Source organism: Doryrhamphus excisus, chromosome 6 (assembly GCF_030265055.1).
Source record: "Doryrhamphus excisus isolate RoL2022-K1 chromosome 6, RoL_Dexc_1.0, whole genome shotgun sequence".
Taxonomy (NCBI): domain Eukaryota; kingdom Metazoa; phylum Chordata; class Actinopteri; order Syngnathiformes; family Syngnathidae; genus Doryrhamphus; species Doryrhamphus excisus.
The window spans coordinates 12,823,310-12,838,890 of record NC_080471.1 but is presented as its reverse complement, the minus strand read 5'-3'; the positions used below and the strand labels follow the sequence as shown (position 1 = coordinate 12,838,890).

General features: G+C 41.3%; 1 protein-coding gene across 6 annotated transcripts in view; it reads left to right on the top strand.

Moving 5' to 3' along the window:
• Window positions 1-15,581, top strand: part of LOC131131677 (membrane-associated guanylate kinase, WW and PDZ domain-containing protein 2-like) — a 110,105-nt gene that overhangs the window by 33,837 nt on the left and 60,687 nt on the right. For all 6 annotated transcript variants that reach the window (XM_058076584.1, XM_058076582.1, XM_058076583.1 and 3 more), the window contains exon 3: window positions 13,795-13,914. In XM_058076584.1, coding sequence (XP_057932567.1) covers window positions 13,795-13,914 — 120 coding nt within the window. The remainder of the gene's footprint in view (window positions 1-13,794; window positions 13,915-15,581) is intronic.

Here is a 15,581-nt window from a genome sequence, read left to right as displayed (position 1 = left end):
TCTACTGGGAACGTCTGGCAGAGTCCCATGTCGGAAGTTTAAACTCCCACAAACTTGTAGGGGACTGACAAGCACAAAATTTGAAATTGAGCAAGATTAGTTGAAATCCATCATTGTAGGGGCGAGCCTGGACTTGGCAAGTACATTGACCATTTGTATTATGATTATAATACTCTGAAGGTATCTGTATTACATGTATGCTAGCATGTCCTTCAAAGCACAACCCGTAGGGGGTGAACACAAATGTCATTTATATTCATACACACGACTTCCATACCGGATCGGTCGAGGCCAGGGTTAACAAGGACCACCATCGGTGCTGTTCACCTCCAGGGTGCCGGAGGAAAAGGGTTGGATAGAAGTGATTGATTTGCTGTGGCGACCCCTGAAGGGAAAAGCCGAAAGAGAAAGAAGAAGAAAAGCACCGCATCACAGTAAGGTGATCATCAGTGCATCAGTGCATCAAACACAGGCTACAGTTAATTAAGTTATGACCTCTTTTGTCATTTAAAATGCAATCAACAATGTAATTTGGGCTGACTTTATTATTAGAAGCTTGATTGTTTTGTTGAGCAACTTTTATGGTGCATAGCAATGACATAAACAACTGGCTCTACGTGCATTGAAGTATGTACATTGCGGTCATGTACAACCATGCACAGTTTTGTTCCGCATCTTTCAGTCTTTATTGTGATGGTACCACCATCAATATGTTTTCCCAATGTGCTGCTGAAGAGTCACAGCTTATTTTATAGTGAGAGTGATGTTTGTGCAAGCAGACAGACACCGACCGTCTCTTCTACACGGGGCCAAGAACAGTGCCTCCAAAAGGAACACAACATTCATGTCTGATGGATGACTTCCTAGTGGAGCTACCAACTTCTCCCACTTCCCATCTGCCTTTGATTCCTCGCCTTTGTGTCATTGTTGCCTTTTAGAATTATTCCTGATGGCAGCTTAATTTTTTTTTTTTAATGTCTGAGTAAGTCTCAGCCAACGGTTGCTCATGCGATTGTTGAATTGCAATGCTGAGAGGATAAGCCTAATTTTGTGTGATGATTGTGTATCTGTGTAAATGCTGAAAACAAACTCATTCATTCATTCATTTTCTACCGCTTTTTCCTCACGAGGGTCGCGGGGAGTGCTGGAGCCTATCCCAGCTGTCTTCGGGCGAGAGGCGGGGTACACCCTGGACTGGTCGCCAGCCAATCACAGGGCACATATAGACAAACAACCATTCACACTCACATTCATACCTATGGACAATTAACCTAGCATGTTTTTGGAATGTGGGAGGAAACCGGAGTACCCGGAGAAAACCCACGCATGCATGGGGAGAACATGCAAACTCCACACAGAGATGGCCGAGGGTGAAATTGAACCCTGGTCTCCTAGCTGTGAGGTCTGCGTGCTAACCACTCGACCGCCGTGCCGCCTGAAAACAAACTCTGACTGCCTAATATGTATTTTTTTCCCTACAGTGTCACACTGATGATTCTGTGTGTTGACTTTTAATCGGCTGAGCTGATGAATGTATAATGCTACTACACACTAGTGTGTCTAGGTAGTGCTTGTTCTTCTCTTTTTGTGTGAGTAAAGGAATGTCGATCATTCCTGAGGGAGTGGCTGCTTGAAAGGGTGATTTGCCTGCTGGCGTTGTCTTGTTAAAGATGGCTCGCATGCTTTGATGTGCTTGTGCGCTCCCTGCAGAGTGATTGGCACTCCGGATCATTGTTGTCGCTCCTCATAGGAAAGAAACTGCAACTGAAATTTATGACGGAATATTTAACATGATTGATCATGACAAAGTTTTGGTCAAGGGCCGTTTGTGTAAGAGCAGCAGTTTCCATCAGGTTCCCCCTGCAGTTGACAATTGGGAATTAGCTTTTGATAAACTACAGTGGAACCTCGGTTAGCTAACACAGTGGTTATCGTATTTCGGGGTTTTAGAATGTGTATGTGTTAGAACGAGGGCTGCAGCTATTGAATATTTTAGAAATATAGTTTTGTACCAAAATTTTTGATGACTCGAATAATCAGAAAAACATGTATTTTTGCTTGTTTAATGAGAAATAATAAATTCACACAAAAAAATAAAACATTTCACTTTCAAGTAATGAAGGACCAATTGTATCTATTTAGTATCTAAAAGCATCTATTTATATTTTTATATTTTTTATATTTATATTTTTTTGTATCTATTTATATATTTTTTATTTAAGTATTTTAGTATTATGTATGTATGTTGAAAACCAAACAATACTTAGATGGAGGTTGAGAGTTACCAGAGTCTCAATGGTAAAAGATCATTCATTAGTTCAGTTCAAGGCTTAGCAACCATTAAAGATACAATAAACACAGACAATTTAAAAAAAAACAGCCCAAATGAAGGTAAGCCAACAAAATGACACCACTAGTCACTCAGTCACGCAATAATAAATAAACAAAACAAGTCAATGAGAAAAATACATATATCTCAATGGCGTTCATGGCTTCAAATACGATGAGTGGCAATGGCGAAAGGTGTGTGCATCTTACAGCATAGTTGTTTTATCTATCAGCCACACCAGCAACTACTGAGATTTTATTGTTGGTGCGGCGGCAAAGCGCAACGTTGAAACTGATACACATCACGGTGTTTCCCAATTGCTGTGTAGCCACATTTTCTGTCTGTTTTTTTTTTACATTTACACTTTTCCTAATCTTTCGTTGTCTTGCCTTTTCTTCTCACCGCATCTTCAAACGCCCGCTTTCTTCTTTGTCCTCTGCGTGGGTGACATGGGCACATTTGTGACGAAACATGAAAAATATCCACGACTACTTTTTGTATTCAAATTTTCATCCGAATAATCGATGCAGCCCTAGTTAGAACCAATCTTGCCCAAATTTTAAAGACCTTTTCTTATCAGTCTCCTAAAGTTGTGTACCTATTTTTGTGGTGATTCGGCAAAATACCCTCAAGTTATAGTGGATATTTTTTTAGTTTTGAGGTGTGTGAGAAGCTTTGAGTCAAACTGTACTTTAATAAGGTCACTGTATGGTGAAATTGTCAGAAAAATAATAGCAGGCAAAATAGTGTCTGTACATGTTTTGACAAATGTTCACCCTTTTGCGTGCGGCGGTTAAAGTGTAGTAGAGTTAGTTTACACAAACATACATGCACCACACCGTCTTTGTGTGTATGTGGATTGATTATAACGCTCAATGTCATCCTGCGTCACTCAGCACTGCAGACTAATAACAAGCGCTTTTCAGCTTATCAGGCCTGATTTCCATCACCACAGGAAACACCTCAGTGGAGGAGTGATCAATGTCACCCTGAAACATAGAGGCAATTTTAAACTAGGCTGCTAATATGCACATGTGCACACGTTACATCACCTCTTGTTAAATAAATAAATTCACTATACAGTAGACAAACCTGCCAAGAGACATCTTACCCTTCTAAAACCTTCTCAGTTTTAAATTAGTGTGTGCAGTAAGACAGATATTGTTTTTATATAATGTCATACAGGGCTCTACATTAAAAACAAATATTACTTGCCCATAGGGAATCCTTAAGGTGAGAACTACTTGCCCCATTTAAAATGAAAAGACTGTCATAATGATATCATATATCAATATATGCTGATAATTCATCAGATAATAGTACTGATACATTGTATTTGGAGGAATGTCTGAAAAATTGTGCAGATGTATGTTAACATGCCATACTACCTTACACATGGTAGTCGTAGTAAGTAAGCGATATTTATAAGTTGTGCACCACAATGAAACATTATTGAATAGACACATTTGTGTACTAGTAAAGTGTTTTTAATCCAGAAAAAAATGCTCAATGGTCAAACAATAATTTGTGAAGCAAAGGTGAGAAAAATACACAGAGAAATGGAAGCGCTAGATTTTGTAGCTTGTGCAAAATCAGCACTTGGTATTGGATCTAATCGGTGGTGTTTCATTGTGACCACTTCAAATTGTCACAGCAATGTGATTCACTCACCTGTGGCATCATTTGATTTGATGCCGCTAATAAAATACTTGTTCAGGAGGCACTGGTTCATCACTTTTTGCTGTTTTCCTTCACAAGTTGTTGAAGAATTAGACCATGTTGGCAGGGACGCCATGATAGATGTTTTCCTAGTCAAACGATCGCTGATTGGTTGATCACGAACAAGAACGGGTGTGGGTAAAATGCGGACTGCGGTCTAAATAAACGATTCTGATTGGTCCATTTCAAGATTTGCAAGGATTGGTTTGCAAATTACCACCGAAATTACGCAGTCCGTGTTTTACCAACACCCAACAAGAACCGCTTTAAAAAAATAAAAAAAAAACTCTTGGCAGTATGGCATGCCAAAGTGCACTTGCCCGACGGGAATATCACTGATTGGATTTACTTGCCCGAATTTTGTTTTATCTTGCCCCGGGCCATCGGTACATCGTTATTGTCGAGCCCTGTCATAATATGTAATATATTTAATAATATTATATCAACGAAGGAATAGGGGTATATGTCTGACGGCTTAAGTTTGGGAACCACTGCGTTATACCCAAGCAGTTTTTAAGTTGTGGTGTCAGGAAGAAGAGCACACACCTCCCAAAGAGTGACAGCTTTATATCCACGCTCATCAACAGCAACAAGGACATACTGTATATATCTCTACTAAAACACACTTGTGTTTTAGTGGATACCACAACATCTCCATAAAGCCTTTAACAACTCCCTGTCCTCTGCAAATATGTTCATAAACCCGACTCAAGTCATTTTCCACCACTAGCTCATAAAGCAAGTCACTCTTTTTTTTTTACAAAGGTCTTCATCTGCTTCACTGGCGCTCCATCTTGAGGACAGCGATATGCTATTAGCTCTCAAGCTCAGTATTGACCAACCTTCCATCCCCACATCACACTCGCTTTGCTGATGACAGCACGACAGTATCCACGGTGGCCGACCATCCCCCAACCCTCGAGTCATTTATACTGCAGAGGTGACACCCAACTGGCCAAGATCCTCCTGTGGACTAGCCCTCGCCATCTGAGTGGAAGCTGCCTACTGAAACATGATGATGGCGATTGCTCCACACTAACCATGCGTGAACTCTTCCTTCTGAAGGTGTTGTAGTAATTGATTGATGGAGGGTGCAGCCGCTTGTGGACCAGAAGTAACACTGTGGACACAATGAGGCATTGTGGATGGATAGGCTCAAACTAATCTAACACAAACATGTTTTAAAGTGGACGCTATTGAGGACAATGGCGTTACCATTTCAGTCCAAACGTGGTCAAACATGACAATAGGAATGACCCTGAGCTATACATCCATCCATCTATCTTAAATGCCCCTTATCCTCACTACGTTTGCGGGTATGCTGGAGCCTATACCAGCTGTCTTCGGGCAGGAGGCGGGGTACACCCTGGACTGGTCGCCAGCCAATCACAGGACACTCACATTCATACCTATGGACAATTTGGAGTCGCCAATTAACCTAGCATGTTTTTGGAATGTGGGAGGAAACCGGAGTACCCGGAGAAAACCCACACATGCACGAGGAGAACATGCAAACTCCACACAGAGATGCCCAACAGAGATTGGGATAGGCTCCAGCATACCCCTGTGACCCTATTGAGGATAAGTGGTATAGGAAATGGATGAATGGATGATTTAGTCTTAATGCCACAAGCTAATCCTGCCTAAATAACGCATTTTCCTGGAGTCCTGGGTAAAGACTAGAGATGCTATGCTCGATATTGGCTTTCTTATCAATATCCGATATCCATTAATCTCCACACACAGATTAATCGAATCCAGGTCTTCCCAATCTCCTGACTGTGTGGCCTACATGCTGACTCCGAGCTAACCAGGTGTAATCTGATTGGTCCGAGCAGCCCTTTGTTCTGTCGAGGCTCGAACCAGGGTTTGCAGAATTACAGTTGAGAGGTTAACCAACGTTTGTCAGCACAGCTGCACCAGCTGGCGTTCATTACACAAGGAGTTCCGTGAGTTCTCTCTGCTGAAGGTGTTAATTGATTGATGTTCAGTGCAGCATAAGAGCATAGTACACAACAATTAAAAGACAATATTTAACACTAAATCCTCAAACGTATCCAGAATAAGGAGAAATCCTGCTTCGGAGCCCCATGGGAGAATTAAGAATACACACAATGGAGGTTTGGAGGATTTGCTGACATAATTACACATTGTTTTGAAAGTGTCACAATTCATGAAAAAATATATAATTTAATTATACCTTAGTGTCAAGGCACCAGCATCAGTGATGAAGACTGGATTTTTCCCCCAGTAGAAGTGGGGGAGGGGGGTGTACACGGATTATTTGCTCTTCCCTAAACTGCACAAATGTGTTCATTGTTATTGCTGCTGGCGCTGCAGTTATCTCATGTCTCTGAATAAGATCCAACTTGACTTCTGGCTTGCAACAAATCAAAGTTCACTTCCGGGTCATAAGGCTTGGATCATATCAACGTTGAACAAATGGGCAATCGGCCGTTATGTTTTTTGTCCATTTTTCAACTGTGCAAAAAATCTGGAAGACATTCTTCTTTTGTGGTTTCAGGTCTGGAAAAAAATAATGAAAAAAATGTATTTCATTCTTTTAGTTTTGGTTTTATTTAAAAAATAAGAATAAACAAATAATACACAGATTGATAATAACATGGGATAGAGCATTGAGCCATGCGGGACTCCAGAAACCATTGTGAATTCATAGTCTTAAAGGAAAACTGCACTTAAAAATGTTGCCCATCATCCACAATCCTTATGTGAAACATTTATATCCCTTTTCTGTGCATTCTAACGAGAGAAAATGAGTTAGTATGAGCTAGCTAACAATGCACATCTTTGGGGGTTACCTATTTTGACTACAAAGGTTTTATCGTTTGATATACATGCTTTATATGCTCCATATACATGGATTGTGAATGATGGGAAAATTTCCAAAAAAAAGTGCAGTTTTCCTTTAAAATAAACTGCTGTTAAGTGTATTTCCATGGTAATACATATTTGAGGTAGGTGTTTTAAAGGTTTTTAAAGTATAGTATAGACCAGTATAGGTCTATACTGCATGTGTGTGCTCAGTCTGGGCATGCACAGACGTGTACATTTTCTACACAATTTCCACCAAATTGTTGTTATGTAAACACCATCACAGAAAGTATGTGACTGTGCAAAATGTCAGATTTTCATAACCCACCAAAATGTTGGCTTCCGTGTCAATCTCGTTGCCACAGTATTAGTGCGTTGCCAAGCTGTGGCGAGTTGTCATGACAGCAGACGCTCCTGTCAGTGTCGTCATGCTGCGCCGCTGCACTTTGGAGTGCAAATGAGGAAGCGCGTGTGCTCGTATGTTTGAGCTTTCCCTTTGCTGCAGACCTGCTGTCACACTTTTAATATCTGCTGGCCAAGGAGGAAGAAAAGAGGCTGGTAGAGTTGCTTGTGCGAGTTTTTGTTTTTTTTAAGAGGACAATGCAAGCCGACAGGACGTGGAATCAGTTGTCCTCATGCGAGTCTTGGTCAAATTTGATAACAATCACACAGGAATAGGATATCTGCAGAGTAAGTGGACAGATATACCCATCTGACTATATCCTGTCATTGCAAGCCAGGTATCATTGGAGTACACAGATTGATGAGGTATACACATACTCTTCTACCAAAACCACAATGGAAGCTCATTGCCATTTTCACAGATGGCCTTCTCTCCTGGTGTCCCACATGGTTCAGTACTAGGGCCTGTGTCATTGGCTTTGGAGTCCAGTAAGTTGTTACCATTGTTACTTTTCCTGCTTTTGATCCACAAACACTGTATCTCTCCTTTTGACATGGGTCACCTAAATATATGTTATGTGCTCCAATTAACGCCACTATTCAGTTACATAATGTATAGAACATAATATACAGTGAAGAAAATAAGTATTTGAACACCCTGCTATTTTGCTATTTCTCCCACTTAGAAATCATGGAGGGGTCTGAAATTTTCATCGTAGGTGCATGTCCACTGTGAGAGAGATAAACTAAAAAGAAAAATCCAGAAATCACAATGCATGATTTTTTAACAATTTATTTGTGTGATACAGCTGCAAATAAGTATTTGAACACCTGTGTATCATCTAGAATTCTGACCCTGAAAGACCTGTTAGTCTGCCCATTAGAAGTCCACCTGCACTCCATGTATCATCCTGAATCAGATGCACCTGTTTGAGGTCGTTAGCTGCATAAAGACACCTGTCCACCCCATACAATCAGTAAGACTTTAACTTGTAACATGGCGAAGACCAAAGAGCTGTCCAAAGACACCAGAGACAAAATTGTACACCTCCACAAGGCTGGAAAGGGCTACGGAGCAATTACCAAGCAGCTTGGTGAAAAAAGGTCCACTGTTGGAGCTATCATTAGAAAATGGAAGAAGCTAAACATGACGGTCAATCTCAATCGGAGTGGAGCCCCATGCAAGATATCACCTCGTGGGGTCTCAATGATTCTAAGAAAGGTGAGGAATCAGCCCAGAACTACACGACAGGACTTGGTCAATGACCTGAAAAGAGCTGGGACCACCGTTTCCAAGGTTACTGTAGGTAATACACTAAGACGTCATGATGTGAAATCATGCATGGCACGAAAGGTTCCCCTGCTTAAACCAGCACATGTCAAGGCCCGTCTTAAGTTTGCATATGACCATTTGGATGATACAGAGGAGTCATGGGAGAAAGTTTTATGGTCAGATGAGACCAAAATCGAACTTTTTGGTCATAATTCCAATAAGCGTGTTTGGAGGAAGAAGAATGAAGAGTACAATCCGAAGAACACCATCCCTACTGTGAAGCATGGGGGTGGTAGCATCATGCTTTGGGGGTGTTTTTCTGCACATGGGACAGGACGAGTGCACTGCATTAAAGAGAGGATGACTGGGGCCGTGTATTGTGAGATTTTGGGGAACAACCTCCTTCCCTCTGTCAGAGCATTGAAGATGGGTCGTGGCTGGGTCTTCCAACACGACAACGACCCGAAGCACACAGCCAGGAAAACCAAGGAGTGGCTCCGTAAGAAGCATATCAAGGTTCTAGCATGGCCCAGCCAGTCTCCAGACCTGAACCCAATCGAAAATCTTTGGAGGGAGCTCAAACTCAGTGTTTCTCAGCGACAGCCCAGAAACCTGACTGATCTAGAGAAGATCTGTGTGGAGGAGTGGGCCAAGATCCCTCCTGCAGTGTGTGCAAACCTGGTGAAAAACTACAGGAAACGTTTGACCTCTGTAATAGCAAACAAAGGCTACTGTACCAAATATTAACATTCATTTTCTCAGGTGTTCAAATACTTATTTGCAGCTGTATCACACAAATAAATTGTTAAAAAATCATGCATTGTGATTTCTGGATTTTTCTTTTTAGTTTATCTCTCTCACAGTGGACATGCACCTACGATGAAAATTTCAGACCCCTCCATGATTTCTAAGTGGGAGAAATAGCAAAATAGCAGGGTGTTCAAATACTTATTTTCTTCACTGTACATATAAGACATTTATTGTCACTTTTTAACATTATTGAACAATATGAGGAACAATCATTTTTATTTTTAACCACCCAATTGCCTGTTGACCACCGCGGTCTAGTGGTTAGCGCGCAGACCTCACAGCTAGGAGACCAGGGTTCAATTCCACCCTCGGTCATCTCTGTGTGGAATTTGCATGTTCTCCCCGTGCATGCGTGGGTTTCCCCGGGTACTCCGGTTTCCTCCCATATTCCAAAAACATGCTAGGTTAATTGGCGACTCCAAATTGTCCATAGGTATGAATGTGAGTGTGAATGGTTGTTTGTCTATATGTGCCCTGTGATTGGCTGGTGACCAGTCCAGGGTGTACCCCGCCTCTCGCCCGAACACCCCCCGCGACCCTCGTGAGGATAAGCGGTAGAAAATGAATGAATGAATGAATGAATGAATTGCCTGTTGACTACAAAAGCAAATGACCGCCGGGGTATCAAAAAACACTGGGGGGCTTTTATTGGGGGTGAGGGTACTAGACAAATTCAATTGATTATGCGCTTGAAAATTGTTGCTTCTGGGCTTTCATCATGGAAAATAAGTAGTCTGCAAAGGTGACACAAGCCTAGTCATGATTTACTGTGGGTCTTTAGATCCCCCTTTCAGTTCAGTTGGGTAGCCTGAAATACTAAAAGCACAACAAACAACTGCCTGCATCGGGATACAAGACACATATATCATGCTTGGTGCATTAATCCCAGAGGACGGTTATGCTTAACAAATCCTCAAATCCTGCATCCACCTCATTCCCTCATTCATTTTTATAGATCCAGAGCTCCCTGTGCACTGAAATATAGTACACGAGTGGAACAAAACACTCCTAATATGTCATATGAAGCTGAAAGCGTGTGTAACCAGTTTTACTCGACCGTGTCAACATTGTATCCCCCTGTCATCCTCTGCTACCTCAACAGTCATGAGGGAGGAAATATCCAAGCGCTGTGCGTGTGTGTGTGTGTGTGTGTGTGTATCGACTATGAATCTTCTGACCAGCAAAACACACACACACACTTTTTATTATGATAATCAGTCCATCGATAGTCTATTTTTAGCTTTGCATCCCCTCACTGCTTCCTGCGCGTTCTGGCTTCCTGTCTGATTATACAAATATTTCTCATGCGTGAACGTTATGCTGCAGAGGAGGCACTGCAAGGTGAAGCTTCTTCTTTCTATTATTTAGCAAAAGGTCTTTTGTCCTGCTGCCGTCTGACGCCCAGCTGAGCTATTTCAGTGCGTTGGCTATTTTGGCTTCACTTCCAAATGGACTTTCCTTGTTCCGTTCCTGTGTTGCATCTTACTCACACACTCCCACTAGTTTTAGTTTGAATGCCCTCCTTCCTCCTCCTGAAGCTTTTCCACATTATTATACATTTAAGCCTGCACCCTCTCACAGTGTCACCTCGGAGATTTTTGGCTGCTACAGCAGAGAACATTTCTTGGCATGCGGCCGACTTTAGCCTTTATTAGCAAGAGCATGACATCCAATCAATAGCCAGCGGTTCTTTTGGCTCCTCTGTGCAGTTTCACAGCATTTTTTTTTTTACATTTGTACAAGTCCGGCTTGTTTATTGAAGTTCTCTGCATAGAAACTAGTGAGGTTTGCATGATTAAAAAGAAAAAAAGAACAAAACACAAAGTGAACATTTTAACACTCTGTCTCAATGCTCCATCAATTATGAATTGCGGTTACAGTGAATCCCAGCACACGATTCAGCATTCGCAACACAGCAGATGTTTGGTCAAATAGTTAATTCCGCTACGTGTCAGAAATAGACATTTTTTTCTGTAAATATTTTGACTTTGTTCTTGTAAAATTACACCGGCTTTTTCCATTTGTGCTGCTCTTGTTTTTTTTTCTACCAACTAATTCCAAATTTTTCTTCTCAATGTTATTTTCATAATTAGGACTTTAAGCCCATATCTTGACTTTATTCTCATAACATTAGAATATTTATCTGCAACTGAATGGTAATTTCATTGTTTTATTTGTGTCTCATATTCATTTTTTGTTAAAATGTCTTTCATCTTTATGCTACTGAGATGACGTTATTTTTTCCTCATAACATTACAAGGTTTTTTTTGTTAATTTTTTTATTTTAATATTTTTATTTTTGTAAAATTATTTCTTTTTTGCTGTATTTTTATTTAGTTAAATTATATTTTTAGAATGTTTTACAGAACAAATCCAATCCTGAATTCACCCTGTCCAATTACTTTATGCCTACTTTATTGTCATAGTATTATTATTTATTCTTTTCGGTGTGGTTTCTTTGTAATGTAGTACAACTTTTTCCTCAACTAAAACTACTGTAAATGCCAAAATGATCACCTCTATTCAGTTAACCTCCAAGATTGCCATAGTCACCGGTTGCAAGGTCTACAGGAGCAAATACCCGCTGGTTATGGATTTGTATTTCTTTGTACCAAAAATGTGTAACAAAAGGAAAAAAAGCAGTAATATAAAACCTCCTTTGGCATTCTCAAGGCCTAAACTGTCAATCCGTCTCTCTCCTTCTTGGAGTGTCTGAACAGGGAAGCAGTGGGAGAGGAGGCCATGAGCGGGTCATCAGTATTCTGGCCTACTCGAGTGTGGGCAGCAGAATAATTTGATTGTGATCCTCCAGATCAATAGCTCTGTGTTTACCCAATGCGGGCAGTGAGGGGGGGAGCACACAAGATACATTTTTATTTTCTCTTGTAACACACTAAAGTTTAATGTACTTGGTTCCACTGCACTAATATTACAGGGGTCTTTGTACATAATAGCTGGGTTGGATTTATATTATATTACGGTGTCATTCAATAAAATACTGCGGCTATTTGGTGTCTGGCGAAGCGTATGGTGTCTTGAGGGGAAATATGGAGTGAGGCAACTGAGCAATTACACAAACTGTAGTTTAACCAAAAAACTGTAAGTTCCCACAGAAAATATTAAAACATGATCATTACTGTATGTAACATATATAGCATCTAAGACAGGGATCTCAAAGTCAATTTACTTGGGGGCCACTGGAGCTAGGGTCTGGGTGAGGCTGGGCCGCATCAGGTTTTTAAAAAAAAAAAAAAAAAACACTTTTTCAGTGTTTTGATCTCAGTCATGGATGATGAGAGAAAAAGCAAAACAGGCGAGCTTGTTCGCTTGCGTACGGGCAGGGCTAAATCGCGTCAATTGTGTGTGCGGTGTGCACACAGCTTTAAGCTGTCATTTCTGGGTTCATGAAACAATATGGCATCCATATCAAACTAGGTGGGGGCCTCAAACTAGCATCCTGCGGGCCACATTTGGCCCGCAGGCCGCAAGTTTGAGACCCCTGATCTAAGATATTTAACCTAGCAGGCAGTTTTATCAGAACTGTGTAATGATTGTGTAAAGCAGAACACTTTTTCAAGGCTACTCCCCTCTTTTACGTCTGCTTGATGTGATTGCCCCCTAAATGATATCACTCACACAACTTTCATCTATGCAACCCTTAGCATATATATATACGTATTTTTATATATTATTAGCATTGTATCACACCACCAAATAATGCTCTGCTTCAGAATGTCGTGCAGCCCCAGACCATGACCACTATGATTGACTATTGTCTTGGATAGTAAATCTATACTGCTATTCAAGCTGTACACTGACTTCTCTAAAGATATTGTCCCTTGAGAACTGGTCTAAAAATGCTTGTTGAAATATGAATGGCTGTATTTACTTTTTGTGAGATAGTGTGCCAGGACACACTAACTTTTCCTCCACATTTAGTCATTGTGGGCTAAATGTCCCACACTCGTATCAACTTTGCTTGAACATCATGGGCCCGGGTTCTGACAAAATCCGTGTGCACACATACCGGGCCAGTCACCTGTTTTATGTGGACTTCACTGAGACGGAATCCAAAGATGACTTGGCCGAAGCGCAAACACGAGCACCTCATTAGGCCCCATCACAGAGCCCCGCTGATGGAGATCTCCAGAGCAGGTTCTTAATTGCTCTGTGCTAAATGTGTTGCCTCTACAATGTGTGCAGTAGAAGGAGCTTTGATACATGCCAAAAAAAACTATTGATGGAGTCTCTGGAAGTAAAAGATGGCGCCGTCTCGTACTGTCACTCACTTCCAAGTGTATGAATGGATTTGACTGTCGCGTCACATGACGACGTTGCTGACTCAGCCACTTGTGTAGTTTCCTCTCCTTTTTTTTTTCCAATTTCTTCTCAAGAGGCTCTTCTGACCTTCTCCATCTTCTTTTTCCAGGTACCACCAGGCAGCCCAAGGAGGGGGAGGTGCCTGGGGTGGACTACAACTTTGTGACTGTGGAACGTTTTATGGAATTGGAGCAAAGCGGAGCCTTGCTAGAGAGTGGAACCTATGAAGGTGAGCGATAGGAAAATTCACAGTTTTGTTTTGTTACAGTCTCAGTACTCAATTGTATTCTTTGCGGAATGAAACTCCAAACCGGCTTTTTGTCTATGACGTTATCTGCAATTATTTTCTTGTCTAATTCATTCTTTAGTTCAATTTCATATATTTTTGTGTCTTAATAATTTAGTGAGGTTAAATATTTAGTGGCACGGCGGTCGAGTGGTTAGCGCGCAGGCCTCACAGCTAGGAGACCAGGGTTCTATTCCACCCTCGGCCATCTCTGTGTGGAGTTTGCATGTTCTCTGGGTAATCCGGTTTCCTCCCACATTCCAAACACATGCTAGGTTAATTGGCGACTCCAAATTGTCCATAGGTATGAATGTGAGTGTGAATGGTTGTTTGTCTATATGTGCTCTGTGATTGGTGTACCCCGCCTCTCGCCCAAAGACAGCTGGGATAGGCTCCAGCACCCCCGCGACCTCCGTGAGGAAAAAGCAGTAGAAAATGAATGAATGAAAAATTTTGTGATGGTAAAATTTAAATGAAATTGATTGGAGTCATCCGTCATGTTCTCCTTTCTCCAATTATTTTTATAAATTATAATTATTATTACGACTTTCTGTGACAAAAAATTCTCACAGTCTCATCAGTAATCTGATTAGTTAGATTTTGTCCACAGTTGACTAGACAATAGTCGACTGCTGCTGCTGCTGCTTTCTTTTTAAGAGCCAGAGCTAATGGTGATCCCGACCAACAGATCTTAATTACGACTTTTTCACCTCAAAGAAACTTAAAAACACTAAACAAATGAACATGGTCAAAGCTAAATAGCTGGCAAGACAAGTGAGTAGCAAGATAATTATGTCTTGCCTGCAGTCAAGCATGGTGGTAGTGTCATGGTCTGAGGGTACACGAGTGCTGCCGACACTGTGGGAACAAAAATGAAATTTCCAACTGTGTACTGTGATGTACTGTGACACACTGGTTGTCTGATCAACTACTTTGCAGCATTGCTATGCTTGATTATAAAGACTTAACAGCAGGCAGTCAGATGTGGATACAATATGCATGTTTTTCATCTTCCTCCAGATAATTTGCAGATGTTTTCTTATTGCCTAAGAACTTAACAGCAGGTTCCTGCTCCGCTAAAACTGCTGTGCTGTGACCCGAGGGACAGTTCAGTCACAAAGCAGGTGTGGTAGAACAGGACAAGTCCATCCTAAGTGTGTGATGTGTGTGTGTGTTTCGGAGTTGGGTTGGAGCAGCTGTTCCTGATGTGGTACAAAGGCTTGAGGCCACTGATGTTCATCGCTGTGTGGTTTGGAGCTGCTGGTTTGTGGTAATATTTCATTTCACTTCTCATGCCATGTCAACTTTACAGCATAAATAATAAACAATGATGCCTTTTTTTACATCCTCTTCTAGAGGAAGACATATGCTTCTATTATGACTTGTGACTTCTTTAATTTAGCGGTCGTGCAAGTGTCACATTTCTGTAAAGCCAAATTAAAGTTGTGCTGTTCTACTAGTAGGTGACTCAAATTGTATAGCGGCGAAGGCGTTGGATGAGGAGGGGGTGTGAGTGCAATGTACAGTATATGTGTGTCTTTGGATGCATGAGTGAGTGGCCTGAGAGGTTCCCCCTGTCAGCCCCCCCAATCTTTAGGCCATTTTTAGAC